We start from the raw sequence: 23,187 nt of genomic DNA on the forward strand, positions 1-23,187 counted from the left end.
GACGGTGGTGGGACTTGCACCGTTACCCCTGCGCAAACCGACCCACTACGAGCAACCCGCCGACCTCCCACGACTGTTACAATGCCCGAGGGAAAGCATCACGTTCTGACAGTAGGAAGCTGTCAGAGGATAAATGAGCATATCTACTGCCTATTGTGTGTGTGTCTGTTTTCACGACTGTCTCATTGAAAAGTGACCGAAACGTCTAACGCGCATCCGAGCTGCACGGAGAGGTTACGGCACCATCTCACCTGTGAGTGGCCGGATCAGTCCAGCAGTGAGTTCCCTCACCACCGAGTCCATTGCAAACGGAGTCTTACCGCTTGCAATTGGCCCAGTGGTGAGGCAACTGACCACTGGGCCTTATCTGGTCAAATAAATCTTGTGTAAGTTTTAGTTTAATAAGAGTCAAATGAGCTAAAGCTGCAGCCCTGCAATCGTTTGCTTGTACCATTAGATGAGTTTAAATCGCATCCCGATTAGATCACGTGCCATGTGAATATATTATTTTAATGTTTTTTTTTTTAAACAGAACGTTGTATTGTCACAGGAAAAAGCCACGGGTCCAGCGAAAGGTATAAGCGTTGTCGCTTTAAATATGTGGGAAGGGTCCAGTTAGTTGAGATTGTGCGGGCCACGCCGTTACAGTTGTGTGTGATGCCTCGCGTCGTTCCGCCGTTGCTTGCGGTCAACTCAAAGATTGCCGGTCCCATCAAATATTATCGGCAAGGGCTGCGCACGTAACAAGTGAGATGACGCACGCGTTGCCATCTTTTGCGGTGGCGCAAAAATGTCAACTTCGTCAGTCGGCCCTCTTCGCCAATTCACTAAGCGACGGTGGTGGGAATCGCACCGTTACTTTTTTTTGCGGTGGAGCAAAAAATGGCAACGATTTCACCGCCGCTTTGGCAACGTTATCTACACGCGGCGGAGATTCGGAAGGCAGCTTGCCGTGAGAGAGACGACTTCCGAGACGAATGAGAAAACAGTGGCGCATGCATGTCGTAAAACCTACTGCTCGAGAAGCATCACGATACGCAAATGAGCACTGGCTAATGCGAAGGTAGTGGTGTAAATTCCACATTCTTGTGGAAGGGACGAGTTCATCCACAGTATAAATGTATATATTCTACTGGTGATATGTAGTAAGTTCGTTTATCCAGCACAAAATTGAAAGTAACTCCCCACTCAAATTATCTTTACGAGTTATTCTGAACTAGTGGTGTAAATTATGCATTATTCGCCAAAGAATGACGAATACAACTTTTTCGCGGTTGTGCTGCCTGGCTCTCCGATGTGTTTCAGATCGTACGTGTACTGTACGGTGCTCGGCACACCGGGCCGACGTTTCAGCTTTGCGCGCCGGAAGCTTTCTTCGGGAATCCGGCCGAAACAACTCGATCTCGCGCATAACACCGCACCGTACAATCGGAACCCATTGCCGACTTCCCACAAGCTGGCAGTCCACTTCAACGAGCGCAGAGCGACAATCCACAAAAGGAATGGCCCCCGGTTACTCTTTTCCACAACGACAGTGGGGACCGCTCCACCGCCGTGCCCGAACATCATGCGGGAGAAGGTGTGTCTTCTCCATAAATGGAACGGTCAGGGACTCGGCGTGGATTTTACTCTGGGTCGTCACTTCGCTTATCGATTCTCCCCCACTAATGTTGCGGACTCGATCTACCAGACTCCGTGTTCCGTCTCATCCCCACAGTGTTCAACCACCACACCGGTCAAAACTTTAGAACTCCATTAAGATGGTGTCTTCGGCCCCCTATCCGCCAACTTGCTATAACCTTGCTCAATTCAAGAAACGTATTGCCCGGTATGCATTACAGCGTTAACAGCGCTGTTTGCTGCTGTCCGCTCGGTCTTTTCGGGAGTCCCTGGGCCCGTGCCACTCGAGCAGCAGCTGCGTGAAACCCTTACCTCGATGCCGGCCCGGACGACCTGGTCCCCAGGAGGCTGCCGGTGCGCGTGGGCACGCTCATCTGCTGCAGCTTGGAGTTCAGCTCGTTCATGACGTTCGACTTGGCGTTGCCTGTGTCCAGGCTCCCGCCGACGACGCCGCCGTTCCTGCCCATTTCCGACGGCTGCTCCCCCCACAGCTTGGACCTCCTCGGGAAGCCCGAGGCCTTTGGCGTGGCGCCGTTGGCGCCGGGGAGCGGCGGCGCGCCTGGCGACACGGGCGTGCTGGGTGTCGACGGCCCCTTCGAGTTTTGCCTCTGCGGCGGCCCCGAGAAGGGGGGCGGCGACGAGACGTTGTTCATGGTGAACCTCGCCGGCTTGTTGGTGATCTGTGAGCGCGCGTGCTGCTGTTGCCGGTGGTGCTCCTTGTGCCCATCAGCAGCCTCCCCGCCCTCGGAGGAGACGGTGGAGACGTTGGACGCCGTCGAGACGATGCTCGTCGTCTCGCTGCTGCTCCTGCTGTCCATCTCCTCGAGGCCCGAGTCCGCGCTCGCGTCCACTGAGTCCGAGTGGCTCGCGGCGCTGGCTGCCGCGGCCGTGCCCCTCATGGGCATCTGCATCATGCTCGCCAGGATCCGCTCGTAGGGGCTCATGGAGGCCGCGGGCTTCACCGTCCTCGTGTTCCTACGCTCGGGGTCGTTGGGTTTGGTCGACCGCAGCTTGATCTTCTCCAGCACCTGGTCGCCCATCTGCTCGTCGGAGCTCTCGAAGCTGTTGCAGAACTGTAGGGGCGGCGGCAGGGGGTCCGAGAACACGAAGTCGTCCTCGCCCTCCACACTCTGTGCCTTCTGGATCACGTGCCCCGGGGTCGCCGCCCCCGCCCCCGCAGCGGCGGCCGCCAACGCGCCGTCCGGCGGCGGATTCGGCGGCAGCGGCGGAATGGCGCTCGGGGGCTTGAGGTTCGAGGCCTCGTCCCCCGACTCCCTCTCGCCGTTGGCGACGCGGACCGCGGCGGCGGAGGAAGGGCCGTCGCCGGTCACGCTCCCGTCGACCTCGCTCCTGGACGCGCGATCGCCGGGGCGGCGCGACGACTGGCGGTTCATCGCCCGCTGCCGCGCCGCCAGAATCAACGCCATGGGCGACGTCGGCTGCAGCGCCTCGCCGGACAGAGGGTGCACGCTGCCCGCCGCCTCGCGGCCCGGGGCCATGTCGGCGCGGGGGGACTCGCTCAGGGCCGTCGGGCCGGCTGGCGGCGGCACTGTGAGCAGCGGCGACGGCGGCTCCTCCGCCCCGCCCGCCGCCTCGCCTCCCTGTCCCGTGGGCGCCGGCGCCGCCATCGACTTGCGCTTCTCCTCCAGCCGCCGCTCGCGATCGCGCACCGCGCCGGCGATGGCGGCGGCGAAGGGCCCCTTCGCGTCGCCGCCGCCGCCCTTCCCGCCTCCGCCGGCGTCGCCCGCTTCCGCGGACATCCCCTCGTACTCCACGCTGCTCGTGAGGCTCGCGTCGCCGCTGCTGCTCGTCGATGGCTCCTTGATGACGATGGACGGGATGGCGCCGGGGGCCGAGGCGCCGGGGCCCGCGGAGGCGAGCGCCGCCGCCTTCTCGGGGCTGCTCTCCACGTTGCCCTGCTTGATGAGCGTCCCCTTGCGCCGCAGCGGCTTCTTGGGGGCCCTGGCGTGCGCGACATCGGGCTTCTCGCCGTCCCCGGGGCTCGCCGGCTCACGGTCCCGCGGGACGGCACCCCTGGCGGTGCCGTTGGACGGCGCGAGGTGGCCGCCCGCCGCCGCCGTCTCCCCGTTGGGCCTGAAGGTGGAGTGGGCCGCGCCGAACGCCGGGAGGACGGGGCTCGGCGGGGCGGGCGGCGCGTACGACGGCGGCGGCGGCGGCGGCTGGTTGTCGTCGTCGTCGCCGCTGGCGTCGCTGGCGTCGCCGTAGTCGGCCGGGGGGAGGGGCGGAGGGGCCATGCTGGGGGGCGGGGGGATTTCGGCCATGTCGACGACGTCCCCGAGGTCGTTCTCGTGGTAGTCGTTCAGCTCCTGGATGGAGTAGGCGAACTTCATCGGCGGCTCTGCGTACTTGCCGTTCTCCTGCGTGTCTGCTGGGGAAACGGGCGAAGTTGACGGGGTTGGTGAGACAACGAGAGATATTTTAGGCGGGGTGGCGGCGGCGAGGTTCACGCACCGTGCAGCGAGTCTGGCGAGCTCATTTCTAGCGCTGTCACCAAGAGGTGAGGGATATCCAAACTGGTCCTGGGTGACCCCTACACAAACAGCCAGTGACCAGTGCTAACAAAGGAGAGTCAAATAATCCACGTGACAAACACGGCACGGGGGAGGCCTTCATCTAGCAGTGGATTATGCTATTGTCACAATATCGACAATTACGACAGCGTTAACCTGCTGGACGGTATTGTGGACAGAGCATTCGACTTCACCTTGTGAAGGTTTGTAAATTCTAAATAGGGTCAAGGTGCTACTCAGCCCATCATCCCTACTGGGTCTATAAACTAAGTATAACTTTACCCGAAGTCAACAACGATTGACCGTTCACGGAAAAATAATACATTGTTGTATTAGGCATATTCAAGAGAGTTTTATAAATCTGCTCCAAGATACGACACGAGGTATGGCATCGCACCCGTCACGGTGTCTTCCCGTGACCGTAACTCCTCCTGACACATAACGGCGGTGGCCCGAACCGAGTTGAAAGGCGGCGAAAGGGGGCGGCACTAACCGGGTGCCTTGTACATCCCCGTGGGGTGAGAGACCGGGGGTTTCTTGGGGGTCCCAGGCACGGACGGAGTTGCCACGGGAATGGCCTGGCGTTCAAACAGCGACTGCACAGTGGGGGAGACAGTGGGGGAGCAGAATCAGAATATTTATTTACACTGGAGGAATCCGATGAGCTATAAAGCTCTTTTTCGCAGATGCCCAGTCGGGGCGGGCAAGAACCTTACAACGGCAAACAATACAAAAAACATTATAGCAGCGGCGGGCGGAGCGGCGGGGGGAGCAGTCGGGGGAGTGGTGGGGCGAGGGGGGTGAACGGTAGTGGAGTAGGGGGAAGTGGTGGGGGGAAGGGTAGGGAGGGGGCGGTGGGGAGGAGAGCTGGATGAACAAGAACACCAGCTTTAAGCAAACAGGTAGCTTTATTTATTTATATGTTTATTACTGACATGCTCATCAAGGTGAGGATGTGGTTAGATGCTCACCACCCAGAATGGCGGATTAAACAATGGCCAAGTTTTTTATTTGGTCCCCTACCCACCCCAACCAACACCCTCCCCACCTCTGTCCATCCCGCGGTATAAATGGCCGGATAGTTGATCGGCAGGCCACGTTTGGCGGGGTAAAGTGTGCGTCACCCCGTGTGCTTCTCAAGACACCTGGCCACCAAGGAAGAGTAGGCCTAGTGCTCCCTCTCGTCGTGGAGGCCCCTTACCCAGCAGTGGGATGAGCGGGCAGTTTCAGGGCTGCGCCTTGCACGCAGCTGTCCAAAGGAGAACTCTGGGGGGCACTGACGTCACTGACAGGGCCGTGATACACGGCGCTACACAGTCCACTACCTCCTGGACAACAACGTTTATGCTCCGCTGTCCTACACCTTGACATTTTTTGAAACCTACACTTTATTAATAGACGTGTTTTCTCCCATGGCTCTTGCCCGGTTTAATTCCTGATTGATTGGGTTGACTTACGATTTTTATTTTGTTCTCATTAACATGGAAATGTATCTGTGGCCTTGAAACAGACTGAGAGCGATGATTAATGGCGCAGTGGGTTGTGCAGGTGAGTTTGGTGTGCTTATGTGGGCGCGTGAGCTCACGAGCGGTCATGCAGCGGTTGGCGCACTGCGCTACGAACCCACACGGCAACCCGATACGTTGACATCAGCGGTAGGGAGACAAAAGCGTCCATGCGTGGTGCTGGCCACACCACCCCCCTCGTGCGATTATGCCGGACTTCATAGAAGATCGTGAACAGCGTGTGTGCCACTTGTGTTCGTTCGCATGTGCTTGTGTGTGAGTGCGTTAGATTTTCGACACTTCACGTGGCTTCAAAGTGCATATAGCCTGGCACAAGCGGCGTGGTGATGTCACCGCCACGTCCCGAAACAACAAAAAACTACTACGGGTGGCAACATGGAATGTTCAAACGTTCACTGCGGAAGAGAGGCTGCCACTCCTCTGTCGGGAGCTGGACCGGTACCGCTTGGATTTCTGTGGTATTCAGGAGATCCGGTGGACCACCTATGGCTCCTGCCACCATGAGGGGTGGACAGTCCTCTACTCGGGGCAGGAGACTGCCAAACAACAGAGAGTGGCTCTTCTTCTGAACAAAAGAATGAAGGGGGTGTGGGAGCGTGGTGGAGAAGTGTGGGAAGCTGTAAGCCCCAGAGGCGAGGAGTGGTGGTCGTCATTACTTATGCCCCCACTGAAGACGAACATCCATGGAGGGATGCAGGCAAGGCTGATGAGTTAGATGCCTTCTATGACCTCCTGTCACAGGTGCTAGCTAAAGTGTTCCCTCGGGATAGAGTCATCTTGTTGGGTGACTTCAATTCCCGAGTTGGTCATGATGCTGGCACCTGGCCTGGAGTGATTGGAAGGCATGGGCCAGATCAGCTCAATAACAACGGCCGGAGGCTGCTAGATTTTCAGCCCATGGGCTTGTAATTACCAACATGCTTTTCCAGCATCGGCACATCCACACAACATTATGGATGCATGCCGGGTCCAAGCAAGAACATCTGCTGGACTACATAGTGATGGAACAACGGAAGCGGGCCCATGTCCTTGACACCAGGACCTACCGTGGAACTGATCTGCCCACTGATCATCGACTTGTCATCTGTAAGATGCGCCTGCCATTCTTCCACTCCAGTAGTGGGTGTACACCCAGGACCCCAGTCAAACCCATAGTGGCATTGTCTCAGCTAGCTGATGAAAGTTGCAAGCAAGAATTGCATCATCGCTTGCGGCTGGGGTTGGCATCGTCCCCCACTCCTCCTGATATCGAGGCAGAGGAGCTATGCTCGCAACAACGAGCGGAGTGCCAGGTGGCTAAAGCACAGCAAGTTGGCACAGTAGGGGGCACAGGTGGTCCATCAGCCAGTCATCTCAGTCAGTCGATCCGTGGCACCTTGGTCTGCGCCGTGACCTCCTGCCAGCGGCCGTTCGACACTACACGTGGCCTCAACGTGCACATAGCCTGGCACAAGCGTCGTGGTGACGTCACCGCCACTTAGTGGCGAATGGCGGTTGTTGTTGGAGTGTGTGTGCGTGTGCTTGCGTGCGTGTGAGCGAGTGCGCCGCCACACCTTGAGCTCCTCGTTTATGAAATGGCGGCTCGTGGGCCTCTGCTTGACGGTGGCAGCGCGCGAGTCGGCCTGCGCCGCAGCGTCCCCCAGGGGCTTGTCCGCGTTGGCCAGAATCTCGTCCAGCTTCTCTGCATGCGGCAATTGGCGGGGGCCAGGGGAACGATTAGAATCCATCAACATCATCGTCGCTTGATGTATAAACCGCACCCGAGGCACCCCGCCCACCCCCTCCCCCCGGTGGCAGCTGTCCCTGTGAGGCACAAGGTGAACGCAGCACCAACCGGCAAGTTGGCATTCGTCTGCCGGTTCGGGGGGGGGGGCGATGATGGATGTTTTGCCCTGTGGCTTCCCACTTAAGTAATATGCGAGTAATTTATGGTCACATGACCTTTAACTTGCACTGCAATGCAAATGGCATGTTTTTTTTTATTTTATGGTTAATACCGATAGAGTATTGACCAGGGTGGCCGCCGGGGTTTGAACCGAAAATCCCTGCTACAGTCACCTAATGTGGTAACAAATTGAGGGGATGGTTAGCCAAGGAAACTTAATCTTCACTTTTCAATACGCATAGAGTGGCACCCTAATGCATACCATAGGATCTCAATATATCAGAAAACAGGTGAAATATGGAAATTTTACATATTTTACATATTAACATAATAGTTATGTGACCATGACAACAGCTGTAAATAATGTCTGGCACAAATTATTTATAATTATATTTTACTAAAAAAACAATGATGATATATGGTATCAATGATTTAATAATGATGAATATGTAAAAATGTATTAATTTACTGGAACACTCTTTAGCCAGCATTAATCATAAACATTTACAATAACGATGAGGCTAATTTGATGTGAGCAATTTGCGTTTCCTACACTCTGCCAATTTCCAGAACCGCAGCTTTCAAGGATTTTTTTGGAAGCTGGAGCGTTTACATACATCCACGATCCAACGATTGCTCGACTGGCATCCTGTGAAGCTACATTGCTTATTTAAGTCCCTTTTAGTTTTTAAAGAGACACACACATATCAACCCACATAAGGTAATTAGGCTAAACTTACCCACAGTAAACATGAATTCCATCGAAAAATCATTTAGCTCGGAGTCCCCAAGTGGTAACCACAGTTTGCAAATCTTTGGAAAATATCAGCAAAAACACATATAATCGCTGGTTTTCAACATGTCTTTCCCACGCTTTAACGGAGATCGTAAAAAAGAAAAATAAACCTGCTGGATCTTGACACATTTATGACACGTAGTTTTACAGTCCACACGTGTTTTGCGGCGAGGATGTAAACACATTCTTGGGTCTTTCGGTAAAGTCACGTAGATAGATCGCAACACAAGCGACTGCTTGTGTTGCGATCTATCTACGTGACTTTACCGAAAGACCCAAGAATATGAATTCCTGCAGTCACGAAAGCTTTGAGTCAAGATGTAAACACATTTTAAAAGAGGGGGCAGAATTTCAAGTGACGAAGAAGGGCAGTTTCTGTAAAATGTTAAAGTAAAAATGGCTTGATAACTAATATTCTGCCGTGTGGCCAGTTGTCCGATTAAACAAATTGTGAATAAGCAGCTTCTGGCAACATGCAATGTAGGGGCGGACCATTATGAAAGCGACTGCTGTTCGGGGAGAGGCTGAGTGACTTGACAAAATCAAAACACCGAGCCTGAACCATTTTTTTAACGGTCGTGATCAAGATGTCATCACAGCCGCCACAGCTGATGGAACCACATCTTGAGGTCACTTCCTTCTGCCAGATCCTGCAATCCTGGAGCTCAAAGGCCCTCTTACCGCTCTGGCCTCATCTCATGTCCTGGTGTGTGATGCCCACCCACGAGTGTACACTCCCCACCAAAGACTGTTTCTGTTTCAGCTTGCCAGATGCTGTTGATTACACAGAGAAGCCGACCTAAAATTAGTAGTTTGCATTTAATTTGTCCCCTGAGAACGTTACTTTACATGTTTAGAACGCTAAGTGGTCCATAACTTCCCACACACCTAATGGAGTCGAAATTAAATGGTAAAAAAACAAAACGTTGGGGGAGTCAATTATAGGGCGCATAATCGTTTCTTTGGTTCCAAAGTCAATTTCTTTCAAGTGGCATTGCTCTGCTCTCGGTAGAGAGATTTCAGCAATGCACCGTGATGTATTCACGTAGTGCCCGATTAGCACGGTTGGCTACGTACCAAGCGAAACAAGTTCAATGTGCATACACGCAGCATCCACTAACTATATATATATAAATTATAGAGTGCGTATGCGTGGATTTGGATATAATTGCGGTGGATGTAATTAACACACGCATTGCCGAAGCTATTAGGGTTATCGTAGAAGAAAGCCGTGTTCGTTTTTTGTTGTTGTTGTTGTTTGGAAAATTTCTCCGCATGGACGGTGAAGCGTTAAGAGTGGCGGTGTGACTTTTGAACCGACACTGCCAATAGATGCAAATTTAGCCATCGGTGAAATTCATGCAAAGGAATAGCTGCTTGGTGGGGCCCACGATAAGTGAACTTGTAAACAAACACACAATGCTCTACAGGTACTAACATATACATATATTTGGACGTACTGGCGGTACGCTGGTGCAACATAACACACCGGTCCTTATACAACAGTAAAAATAATAACAAGCAAATCTGTTTATCGGTCTTTAATTAACCCTGTAGGACACCTTTTGACACCATTCTAAAGTTTTATTCAGCCTACTGTGACCTGTTAAAAAAAGGTCAACATTGACCGTCCGGGGCACGCCATTTTTTTTCGGGCGGACCAGGAGGGCGAGCACCTCGAGTAATAGCAGCAGCAGTAGCAGCAGCAGCTTTCTTGCGCGTCCCTTATGCAAGAAAGCCAATCGTCATCAGGCCGGGTGCTATACGGCAACAGACGGTGAAGTTTCGTGTTCGGCCGCTCATAACATTTGTCTACAGACTGCTTTGACATCAAAATAACCGATTTTGAGGCACCCCGCAAGATTTTCTGACCAAGGGTTGCGAATTGTGGGAAAATAAATATTTATTAGGAAAAATTTGCTTTTTTTATACCGCGCACCCGTGCATCGTCAATATGTTCATATACATTTAGAGAACGTGCGTTTGTACAGGGCCATTCGTACAATGCACTCTAGGATAAAGGCCCTCGTCATCCTTATGTTGAAATCGAAACGTCGTAATTTTTTGATATTCTCTTTGAACCTATCTACGTGACTTTACCGAAAAACCAAAATAATATAGCTAAACCCTGCTTCCCTTCCGAGACCTGAAAAGATTGGACCCTGTTTCCAGTTATTTCGACAAGGGGGCATAGGACATTTAACCAACTACTGTTATACTCATGCAGATAAAAAATTGTACAAAACAATTTAGCGACAGGGAAGTAAATACATTTTTAAGAACAGACACTGTTTTGCCAAAAAGTTGCAGTGATGTCACCATGACCCTTGTGCCAGGCTGGGTGCGCTTTGAAGCCATGTGAAGTATCGAAAGCATGTTGACAGGTCACGGGACAGAGCCAGGTGCCATGGCTTGACTGAGACGACTGGCAGATGCACCACCTATTATGCCAACACAACAACAACTAAGTGGTGGTGACATCACCACGGCGCTTGTGCCAAGCCAGGTCCACACACACGCAGTATATTAATGTGCACATGCAGGTGTGCGATTACTGTGTATTCAAAATATACCATACCATCTGAAGTATGTACTGACATTATTGCAACACTACAAATAGCAAATCTCTCTGGATGACACCATGGGTAGAGCTCTGAAATTTTGCAATCGGAAGGTCAAGGGTTCAAATCCCAGTTCGGTGTCGTCTGAGCTACTCATCATCCCCCTGGGTTTGTGGGTTAAATGGGTACAACTGTGTGGGAAGTCAATAGTGGCTGCTGTCTTTTGGGAAAGTTAACATCGACCACGGGATTTGACATTTCCACAACTTGCTCCGAGTACCACGCAAGTTTGAGAAGGAACACACATTGGCGCTTGCCGATTACAAACACGCCGTACCCCCGATTAACACGGTTGGCTACGTGTGGTGCGAAAGAAGTTCAACGTACGTACACACAAAACAATGGCAAAAGGACAACAATCCCCTGTATATCCTTCAGCAGACTTGTTGGGGAAAGTGCTGTTAGTGAGCACCTATGAGGGCTGGCACAACACACGAGGGGGTGAGGAGCGGCCAGCACCACGTCCAGCCAGCTTCGCCTACCCAGTGCTGACGTTGACACACCGCACCAGGTACTTATGTAAGTCAGGCTGAGTCTACAGTAAACAGAACCCCAACGTATCCTGTGAAACGTGAGCGAAGATCTGCAGTTAAATAATTATTAAATATGATTGTGATTAGGGGCCATCCATTTAGTAGGTACGCATAAAATATCTGTCGAAACTTTACCCCTCCCCCCGTCCCTGTTCGCATGCGTACTTTTTACACCCCCCCCAAATCCTATAGAACGACCGATATTTAATCCACGCAGAAATGATCAAGGATTAATAATATTAATGTGTTTAAGAAAACAGATAGTCCACCACCGGACTATCTAACTCATTTGAAGGCCAATGTAGACAAATTATTATCGAGGCTTCATCCCCCCCCCCCCCCCGTTTCCTATGCGTACATTGTCAGTAGACCCCCATACGCAAGCGTACGCATATGGGTTAACCCCCCCTCCATGCGTACGTACTAAATGGATGGCCCCTTACTGTACTGATAAAAACCTTGCACGCGTCTTAGGTTACCACGGTGTTCTGTTGCCGATGAACGGAAAATGCGTCGCGACGGCAACGCGATGTCGCTGCAATCGTTGCAGATGTCAGCAACCCCACAACACTGTCACAGAATCCCGGGATCGCGTATCTGCCGCGCGTTGTTCGACACCATGTCCGACGTTTCCCCCACCGCCCCGCCACGTGCCGGGAGCCTCTGCAAGTCGCCGAGGAAGCTCCAAGCGCGTGGAGCGAAACGTCGGACATTGTGCCGAACAACACGCGGTTCACGACCTACAAAAAGCTGTACGGCAGCACAACCGTGAAAACTTCTACAATCTTGAGTTAATGATAATCATAAATTCCTCGGAAGCACGAGGAGGAGCCGCAGACAAACAGAAAGGCAGCCACACAATGGGCCGGCCCCAACAAATGCCCAAGCTCTGCAGTCCTCTTTATATTAAGGTGTTATTGGCCGATTAATGAGCGTTCACTTGTGTGCAAGAGTCGGGGTCAATGGCACTGTGATGAACTGGGATTGACATCGCACACCATGCACGAAACTGTTCCGGTCCTTCACTAGGTCAACTCAGCCCTAAATTATTACTTGAAAGTGTGTGAATATCAGGGAAAGGTAGAGAGAAGAAAGGAAGTTGGGTGTGGTGCTGGTCATGTCTGCCTTAAATAGGTGCTCACTAATGGCACTTGTCACTGATCTATATGTTTGGGTGTGGTGTCTGTGTGTGCAAGTGGGGCCTGGCTATACACGGAGAGCGTTACATTACATTACCTTGGCACTGTACAAACACGCGAATTAAACAACGCTTTGTGGCTTCTATTATAAAATAAAAGATGTACGGGAAGAGCTATTGTGCACATTAAGCTCCACTCTGGGCTCAAACTTGAGCACCCAGATCTCCACGGGAAATGTAAGTCAACTGCTGGCGCAACAGATGCAAATTCGGCAAACTTCCTCGCTCGGACAGTTGCAGCGTGGGGGCATTAAATCTACAACTGAAGCGACCGGTGTGTTCTTTTAGAGATATTTAAAACTTCATGCGGTCGTAAATATGCGCACCAGACTAAACTGGAAGAGGCTGCTGGCGCACCTGCTTTGCCGTACACCTGCACTTTGCGGAGCGATGTTACCTGCAACGCCCGAATAAAGATCAGCGGTGAGATCTGCCACCAGCCTGTCGTAACTCGACGCCGGGGGGATGCAACAGGGCTCTCCCTGCGTAACGAACGACGTGTTAACGTTGCGCATTCAATCTGGCGCATTTACACGCAAACTCCGGTCGTCCTCACAGCAGCCTTTCGCTGGCTATCGGATAAAGATGGTTGCTGCATATGCGCGCGTTCAGATACGCTTCTGCGGCCGTCTGGAACGCTCTTCCGTCCGATATTAGGAAGCCACTGGAGCTGTGCGCTGTTAAATCTATATTGGAAACACATTTGTTTTGAACAGATTTTTTTCCGTTTAGTTTGTTGTCTTTCCCCCGTACCTCCGATTACCACGGTTTGCTACGTAAACTGCGAAATAAGTTCAACGTAGAATGCAATCTCGCGCACCTGTGCGCTTACACACGTTCCTTTGCAGGGCAGGACGCAGGTGGCACATTTGTGCTTTAAGTTACCTCCACCACCGTGCGAATTTTGTGCTGCTGACAGGCACATCATTTACATTGCCTCCACTGTGCGTGTCTGTGCATGCGACTGTGTATAATTTTGTGTGGGGTGCGTTAGTGAAGCGGAGAGCGCGCGCTGTGCTACGAACCCGGCCACCAAAGTTCAATTCCCGCTCACGGCCACCAACACCAGTGACGATTATCTCAAATAATCCTGAGCCTCCTCTAGGTCGACTCTTGGGAGACAAAGGCAGCCGGGCGTGGTGCTGGCCACCCACCCCTTTGGGTGCCAGGCAAATTTTGTAGGATTTACCAAGTAGCTGCAGCTATTGTAAAGATGACATTAAAGACCCAGGCAGCGGTAAAATTTGCACCACTGGCCAGTGGCAATGAAAAACGCCTCATTCGTTTGAGCCAGGCGACACTTTTGACATTCGTTAATTGATAGTTTGATTTTTTGTTGAACGCTTGCCCGACTCATCTCACTTGTGTGCCAGAATGAGTGACATTTTCCCATTAAACTTCTGTTGTCTAGCCATTTGGCTACATGCCTCGGGGTTTGTAGCCGCTGTGCCGAGATAACGGCTGAATGGATATCAGAATGTAAAGCAAGACTGTTTAATGTGAGTGTGGAAATTTAGGTTTGATCACTGATGGCTGCTGAAATTCTAAACCAGACCCATACGGTTATTGAATGGAGTGATGATTTTATCATCGTGCGATTTTAAAATGCGTTAACACGACTGCTCTGGGTGATTGATGATTATAAATCTCGGTTACATATGTGGCATCAATGAATGACATTACGCAACTTTTTCTTTAAAGATGTTAATTTTACAAAGTGCTTTTTTTTTATCGTGCCGACAGTTGCATTTGAATTTTAAGTCAATGAGTAAAAATGGGCAAATCTTTTACAGATATACACATTTAAATATTTTAGGCATGATGATTACCAAACGTATTTGCCGCATTGGTACCAATCTATCCACCAATGGCAAAGCAGTAGCGGCACAGTGGTTTGTCTACTGCACTGTTAGCCTGGTGACCCGAGACTGGTTCCTGGCCAGGAAGAGGAATTTAACTTTGGTTACTGGGATAATAGCACATTGTGTGAACCACTTGACCAAGCCTCCCCTACCAAGCAAAGTCACACGGCGACGCCAAAGGCAAAGATCCCCCGTGTAGCCCACATACGCTGTTGCGGCAAGTACCGTCAATAAGGTGCCTATTAAAGCTGGTATTAAGCAACAATGAACTGGGGTATGGCCAGCATCATGCCAGGCCACCTTTGTCTCCCCAGTTCGTACGTGTGCACACCCACACCAATACGGCCGATTCAGGATCGGTTCTAATATGACACGCCACTGATATTAGCCATAGCTGGGAATTGAACACAGGTTTCTGGGTTCAAGGTAGTTCACTAACCAACTAAACGACGGATCTACAAACTGACACCAAAGACAAAGATCCTCCATACAGCCTTTACGGACTGTTGGGGCAAGTGGTATTCGCCAGCACCTATGAAGACTGGCAAGGCACACGAGGGGGTGGGTGGCCAACATCACGCCCGGATGCCTTCGTCTCCCCAGTGGCGATGTTTTATACACCGCACCAGGTACTCATTTGAGGCCGTGTCATCCTAGGGGAGACAAATACACCTAACACACGCGCAAATACACACGTACCACTAGCAAAAGCGCCCACAAAGGTTTCAGAGGCATCAAGTCAAACCTGCGCAGCGGCTGTGAGCACTAAAACATGACGGAAAATTGCATTATTCTGTTTTTCAGGTGGAGCCGCATTCCTGCAGCGGGTTTCATAGCCAGAAGCGCGCGTGACACGCAGGGTCTGGCTTTTTTTGTTGCTTCTTTGTGGCGTGGCCAGGCACACAGGGCCTGGGCACAATGCACCTCGTGGTATTATCTGCGTGCAGAGCGGGGAACACACAGAGGGTGGCCTTGTCTGGGCTGGATGAGAGCGTTCCTCCGTTCAAAGAGAGAAATAGGCGCTTTCTCCCTGCCTGGGACACGCGATCCGCTGGTGACAAAAGAGAGGCCCGAAACATAAATTTGATACCTTTAAATAATACACCTCTCCTCCATCCCTCAAATAACCTTGACGTTTGTGTTTCGAAAACAGAGGGTCTCTCTCTTTGTGCCGTGAAACATGTCACCGAAGACGTATCATTGGAAGGTTAAATTAAATATTTGTTTAATTGCCCCACCCCCCCCCCACGTTGCACTGTACAATGTGTCGTGTGCCATTTAAACCTCACATATGCACGCGTGTGTTTAAACATTTGCCGTCGGGTTTGGTTTGTTTACATAATGGTGTCCAGTAGGGATAGCCACCAGAGCATTGTAATCCTATGGTAGTCGGCAGTTCAATAATTAATTAAATGAAATAAACATTCCCTGCTTTTTTGACTCTTGTAGATTTGAAGTGGCATAAAGTTCACGAGGAAACGCGCGTAATCTAAGTTGGGCGGTTATGCAACCAAATGTGGCCTCAAAGTGCACCTGGTCTGGCACAGGCGCCGTGATGACATCACCGTCACTTAGCGGCGAATGGGAGGTATTGGTATTTAACCAGAATGCTAAACGTTTTTGGAAATGCTGCCGATCAAATGAGGTTTACGTGTAGTAGTTTCAACTCGAGCGTTGCAAAATGCGTTTGGCTCACAACAACGAATAGCAGGGCGTTCGTAGAAGAGAACGCCTCGTTCTGCCACTCGACACACGTAAAGCATTGACGGTGGCGTTTCATTTGAGCGGCATGCCACAGTCGTTTGACACCTCTCCCCCTCTGCATTACGCAACGTGGCGTGTTGTTGTGGTGGTGTTGTTTTTACAGCTAATTTGTTGGGGCTTTTAAAGAAAATAGTAAATGTAATTGTTTCCTGTGCAGCCCTTTGTCACGCCACTCCTGGGCAATGGGGGCGTGGGGGGGTTTACTTGACCATATTTCACCATGGCGGGGAGTTGGGGCTCAGGGTGGAAGCAACGCCTGTCCAGACATTACTCACCGCTTGATGTTAGACATGGCTGGGGACATGGCTGGGAATCGAACTCAGGTCACCGAGTGTCCATAGCGCAGTGCGCTATAACCACGGCACCGCTGCTGACCCCCCACTGAAATATATCACTTGTGCCCAAAATTATGAAAGCACGGCTGTATTTAAAGATAGTAAGAGTGCAATAGTGGATACACAAAGTTCACAAGGTCAATGGTACTGTTTAGGGTGTTGCAAGATCAAAGGCAATAGCTAATGTTTCACAGGTCAAAGATAGTTCAAAAGGTTCAAGTGTTAATACATTTTTACAGCAGAACCTGATTATAAACAAAACATGTATACATGGGGCTAATGTTACTCTCAACTGGGCCAATAGCTGAGGAGAAATTAAGTCAGAGGTCAAACCCACCCAAGCAGAGGCATGGCAATGAGAGAGTACGCGTACATGGTGGCTGTGTTCACATCGACCAAATAATACACATGATGTCATATTACTTAGCAGCCTTCAAAAGCACGTGCACCAAATATTTGAATAACCCAAGCTCAGCCACTAATTTACCTTACGAATCATTGTCATTATACGGGAGAAAAATCGATTCAGCAGCAGCATGATTACGTTGTAAATACACACTTCAATCGACTTAACGAGCTCGTTTTAAATGTGCAGCAAAGCCAGCGTTGGGTTGTCTACGCTGCAACAGTCACAGGCGAGGTATTTTGGCAATTGTTTTTGGACAAAGATGAAGGCCAACTATTGCCGACAACTGCAGCGAAACCTGTAGCGCATGTTGCGGCAAGCAGGGCCGCCATCCAAGGCTTTCTTTCGTAACGAAGACGACACGCTCCTCTGACCGTTCACCACGCAGCGTAAGGAGGGAAGGGGTGGTTAGTGGGGAGTTTTAACGACGGCAAACTTTGTACCCGACACCAAAAGCCCTCTGTTAAGCCACCGGATTGTATCCATACATACAGCGGGCTACATGGCATTTCCATCACCGCACACTGTGTCCCAACAGGCATCGCGGCAACTGGGCAAGGTACACAAAGCACAGGTATATTTATTGTTTGCTCACTATGATTTTATAACGTGAAACCTGATCTACGATGTCGATCATATTGTACTGCCACACTGAATCTCGGCGAGGGGGAGAATTAGCGGACTGTATCTGAAGCCGCGATCGCGTAAACATTACAAGAGCAAGGTCAAATCACTTTCATAGTACAATGTGGGAGGGTTAAAGGTCTGGCCCACAAATTACTTTTCTTACACCACTGCTGGCAAAAGCACCTCCACTCGAGGGGATTCTAGAGAGCCCCTCTACAATGTATTTTTGGCCTATTCAATTCTGGCCTTATGTCTTGAAAGTGATGGGAGTACTTACACTTTACCAAACTGTGGAGTGTTTTACCCACATTTCAGCACTGACTCAGGGCCAGCAATGGCGACATCAGCACACTCATTTGAGAAGGGAAGCACTGGGACACTACCAGGCAGTGAATGCGATCACCACGATTTTAATCGTCCCAACGCACGTACGGTCGTGCCGAGCCCCATTCTGGTGAACTGCGCTTATGTTGGTGGAACGGTTTAAGAGATATCATAGAAAATATCTGATGTAAATATAAAAAAAATCGGGGAAGGATGTGGCCAGCTGACTCACTGGGGCTAATGCGTCCATTAGACGATTGAACTAACAGCGCCGTAATCCAAAGCACAAACACTCGTGAATAAGGGTTGATGATTTAAACCTGGTCACTGCTGACTGCACGAGTGATCACCGATCAACCATGGAAATCTGTAAATTATGCGAAAAACCCCATCAGAACAGAATAGTAGGGCAGGCCTAAGAAAACCGGTACGTTTTAAACAACGCAGACATATGTACAAAGCCTCTGTGCACCATGCACACAAACCTTCAGCATTCCCTGAAAAAGTGTAGTGGTCCTCTGTCTTAGGTCAATGTTATAATTAATTTGAGAAAACACGACAAAAGCAGTGATACAATGATAGGACAAATGTGGACCAGTTTTGTGCTCATTAGGACTCATCGGCAAAGAATAATCACCAATGCCCATTGCTTGCAGAGTCTGCTTCTGAAAATCAAATATTGTATGTGGAGTCTCCACTTCCACGCTACGGGACCCATTAGTTTAGATAACGGCAAACAAAAATCTAATCACCGATGCCAGAAGCGTGAAAGCGGTCCAGTATCTTAGTGCTCAGCATGCTCGCCACTAAGGTCATTGCCCACTGATTCAATTCCTGGCGCAGCCACCTGGCGCTTCAGCCACCTGGTGGATTATCAAACCGTATCATCTGCCGCTAAGACGGACATCAAATGCCCCGTGACTTAATTTGCGTGTGATGCCCGTGCAACAATCCCCTTTCAGTCACCATGACAAATCGCAATGGTAATTGCTGTAAACAAATTAAAGCGACACAATTTCACAGGAAGGCAGAGAGGAAAGGTTGAACAACATTACCTGGTTGCTTGATCCGTGTTGCAGCTTATAAAGACAAAAAGCAGAAGTGGAAGATTAGGAGGTATATATGAGAGGGGTTTTAATTTTGTAAAAAATAAACAACGCAACTGTGTTTTAATCTAGAGTGCTCATGAGTAAAAATATGGTTCATTACAATCGTTGCTTATGATGAAATCTCCATCGGAATGTCAAAAACTACCTTGCGCAAAATACCTTTGATGCAAATCTAGTAATACAGACGGCAGAACATTTTCAAAGATCTTTTATGTTTTACAAGAATTTTTTTTGTCGTTCAAAGGCACAGGAATGAAAAAAACGTTCGCGAGAAAGAGAAGGTTGTAAAGGAAACAACAGGGCCTTAGCCCGCTTCATAACTTACAGGACCGCTCTGATGGCACGAGAATGCGTTGAAAGGTCACTCGATGCGAGTGTGCATAGTGATTTTTTTTTCTCAACCATTTAAACACCACCGTGTGCTCAGCGACGGACAGGTGTAATGACCACTTGCAAGCGGAGCTAAGCGTGAAATTGGCCCATGCTCTACAAGGTGCAGTACGTGCATGCGAGCGCTGGTACTGTGAAACGAGCGTGGTATAGGCACGCGACGAAAGAGCTCCGTGCTGGGTTTTTTTCTGCATTCAAAATATATGAGCAGACAAATTTGCCTCCTTCACACATCTGTCCCTCCACTACTTAAAAAAAAAACATGGGCCACCGTTGTTGTCTGAGAGTGCATAATTTCAGCAGCATTGGTTCAATACAAGCAAACTCTGGACTAGTTTCAGCACTCATCAGCATCTCTTATCATCAGTCAGGCTTGCTTGGACCAATGCTAGTGAACTGCCAGATGTTTGGAGGCAGGGATAATCTTGTTATATACGGGTCCTAGTTTGACACGAAGCTATTTAATGCATAACATAAAATAATCACGAGAAACATTGTGGAGAATATAAGTATTGCGTTACAGTATTTATGTTCTCCACAAGGACACTCGTTATACTGTGTTATCATCCAGATATGTTATGGCGTTTAAAACTACAACATTACATCAACACATGCCACTGTAATTTAAATGCTTCACTGTTAATAAGTAAAACTTTTCAATAACACGTCTGACGTGACCATGTGTTCCTATTATGATTTTGGAGTCTATTATTTAACTTCAAATATATTGCAGGAACAAACTCAGCTGGTACCAAATTCTGATGAGACTCTCTTGTAACAATAAGTTGCACTCCAACGATGTGCCTCATGTGAACACAGTTCTACAGATCTGGTCACACACAGATGCATGCCTTACAGATTATAAGATGCAACTCCAAATTCGCAATACAAAGGATAAAGTGCATCTAATAATTATCCAAAGACTATGTTAAGCCTTAAAGCTTAGTTCGATCAGAGTAAAGTATTTGTTTCCTCATGTAAAATTGATCTCAGGGGAGCAGGAATAATATTTAATGACATTCAACATTCTAAACCCAAAGGTATCTTTACACTCATTACCTCCATTAGCGTAAACACATGAATATATTAACGCTTGCACACAAATATATATGGGCAAGAAATATACAATACAAGAACTATCAAAACACCCAAAGGCCAAATTAAATATTTCAATTATGGACTGTTGTCGCAATTGCCATTCGCTAGCACTTATTAAAACTGACACAGCACACAAGGGAGTGGCGTGGCCACCACCACGGATGCATGGCTTATGCCAATGGTGACCTCACCATAATGATAATTATTGTTTATTCTCTGCCGGATAAAGGACCTCCCCAAAACGGTGTTGGCCATGGGCACTGTTTTACCGGACTTCACCACGCCGGTAGGTGTGCATTAGTGAAGGGGAGGCCCAAGACTGCTTCGGATATCGCTCTTCTCTGATGTCAGCCATGGCTAGGAGCCAAACTCAGGGTTCATAGCCCAGTACACTAACCACTGCACCACCACTCCATATACGACCACATCAATACAGTAGATGCGTAGTTAAGCGAAGTGAGCCAATGGATGACCCAGGCCACATTATTATACAAGTTACCACTGGACAATTAAATAGACTGTGCACACACATATACATACTATACTATGTATATGTGTTGAACTTCTTTCACACCGTACGTAGCCAACCGTGCTATTCAGAGAGCATTAGAATTACGGTCGACTCCGTCCGTCAACCCTTTGCGTTGTACAAAATGTGCACCAATTTGTGGGAAAGTCAAGAGTCTTCGGGATAGTGCAGCACCAGCCAAGGGACTGGAATTCCCATCACTAGCTCAGGGTTGCTATTGCTCCTGACCCCGTCTCTGTTCAATTCCATGCACGAGTCCTTCCTCTTCTGTTCTGGCTGTGACTAATGATTCTCAAGAGTGTATACAATATATATAATGTATATATGTGCATCTCACACTAAAGTGGAGATAATCTTGAGATGCATTGTTACGTAGATGATATATAAATCCAATGTGTAATGTGTTGTTGGAAGGAGGAAACACTTTGAACTTGGTAAAGCATAAATGAAACCTCTTCTGTTACTATTGTAGTGATTGTGTTTTGTATTTATGCACATCAGAGGGAAATCAGTATGCATAATGTCCTCAGGCCCACATCTGTCTTTTTGTGTTGAGGTTAAACTTTTAACACATTTTACCAAGGCACTGTGCGTGCAGCACAGCAGGACGATCGTAACCGCAACGCATGACTGAACTATTTGCAACGACCCAGGCCTGCATGGCAAATTACAAGACAGGTCTCTTACCTGCTTGAGGCTCGTGAACTTAAAGTGTGAACCACATTCATGTTAACACACGTGCATTTCTGCTCTTTATTCCCCCTCCCCTCCTTATCGGACCGACGAACGCGAGGGGTGCTGGCATCCCTCCCGGCAAAACACTGAAGAGACGACAAAGTGGAATTGGTTACTTAAATATCGACCGAAACACTCTGTCCTGAAACTTTCGGGGGTCGGGCTGTGGAATGCCGCAGGATGGTACTCCACAGCACCGTGGGCTTACTGGGAAAATATTTGAGAAGCACTCGCTGGGCAGGGTTTTTTTTTAACTGTGGCGGCGATTTAAGTCCGCGTGTGAAATGCTGCTGCGATGCGCACTTCTCAGAGCTCTCACATCGAGTGGACATTTTTTTTAAGCGAACTTTGTTTCAAAAGAGAGAAGGAAGCGAAAATGGAGGTATACACGGGATATTGAAGCGCATTTCTTTGAGTAATTATGGATTGAAAGGAAATAGTTATATATATATATTTATAATTATCATAATAATGATTACTGTATGACTAAAGACACCCAGGTGTTCCTTACAATGCAGGTTATACAGCCGGGTGTGGTGGTACGAACATCGATTACATTTTCTGGATTATAAGATGCCCGAGAAAGTAAGACACACAGCACCTCAAACCTGCGCCCCATGTCAATCACGTAATTTAGACACACACGACTACCACCATTATAGGACACACCCAAACCTTGGCTTTAAAGTATGGTGTGCTTTGTAACCTGGAGAATATGGTGGCAATTCACTACTTTGGAGGCAGGTTTTTGTAGATCAGGTTAAATTTACTCGCGTGAAAATTACACAACATTCTGAGTTGCAAAGGGGACGGAAGATGACAGCATAGCAAGTCGGCCGTCGACCTGTCTGCACGGATTTTTATTTTGCGTTATCCCCTCGTACAAGTCGGTTTTCTCGAGGAGCTCTGGTTTCCTCCGTCAAGAAAATAAATAGGCGAGTAAGGAATTGACAAAAGATACCTATCAGGATCCTTGCATGGGTCAGCTGTCATCTTCAGCCAGCGGTGTACATCCCAAAGTCCAATGTGAATAAAGTTATCACGGACATATGTGTATGTGTGTACATACAATGGCAGGACTAAATCTCTCATAAATAAAGAAAACAAAGAATGGCCAAAGGTGCGGCCCTCCAATTGCTATCTCACAACACTGCTGGCGGAAGTGGAGAGCCCCTGTACAGGGAATGTTGGCCTACTCTTCCCCACTGGCTAGACGTCTTGGAAGAGATGGCACGAACCCACGCTTTACCCCACTGTGCACGACATGCCGGCCGACTGACTGGGGTGGACCCGTTTAT

At 49.4% G+C, this 23,187-nt stretch overlaps 1 protein-coding gene across 3 annotated transcripts in view; it reads right to left on the reverse strand.

Moving 5' to 3' along the window:
* LOC144722949 (SH3 and multiple ankyrin repeat domains protein 2-like) overlaps window positions 1-23,187 on the reverse strand; it is a 679,767-nt gene that overhangs the window by 14,629 nt on the left and 641,951 nt on the right. For 2 of the 3 annotated variants that reach the window (XM_078601386.1, XM_078601388.1), the window contains exons 19-21: window positions 7,231-7,358; window positions 4,645-4,747; window positions 1,933-4,009 (exon numbers count right to left, since the gene is read on the reverse strand). In XM_078601386.1, the coding sequence (XP_078457512.1) occupies window positions 1,933-4,009; window positions 4,645-4,747; window positions 7,231-7,358 (2,308 nt within the window). The remainder of the gene's footprint in view (window positions 1-1,932; window positions 4,010-4,644; window positions 4,748-7,230; window positions 7,359-23,187) is intronic. The other variant, XM_078601389.1, reaches the window with a different exon arrangement.

Source organism: Lampetra planeri, chromosome 16 (assembly GCF_965212315.1).
Source record: "Lampetra planeri chromosome 16, kcLamPlan1.2.h2, whole genome shotgun sequence".
Classification (NCBI taxonomy): Eukaryota; Metazoa; Chordata; class Hyperoartia; order Petromyzontiformes; family Petromyzontidae; genus Lampetra; species Lampetra planeri.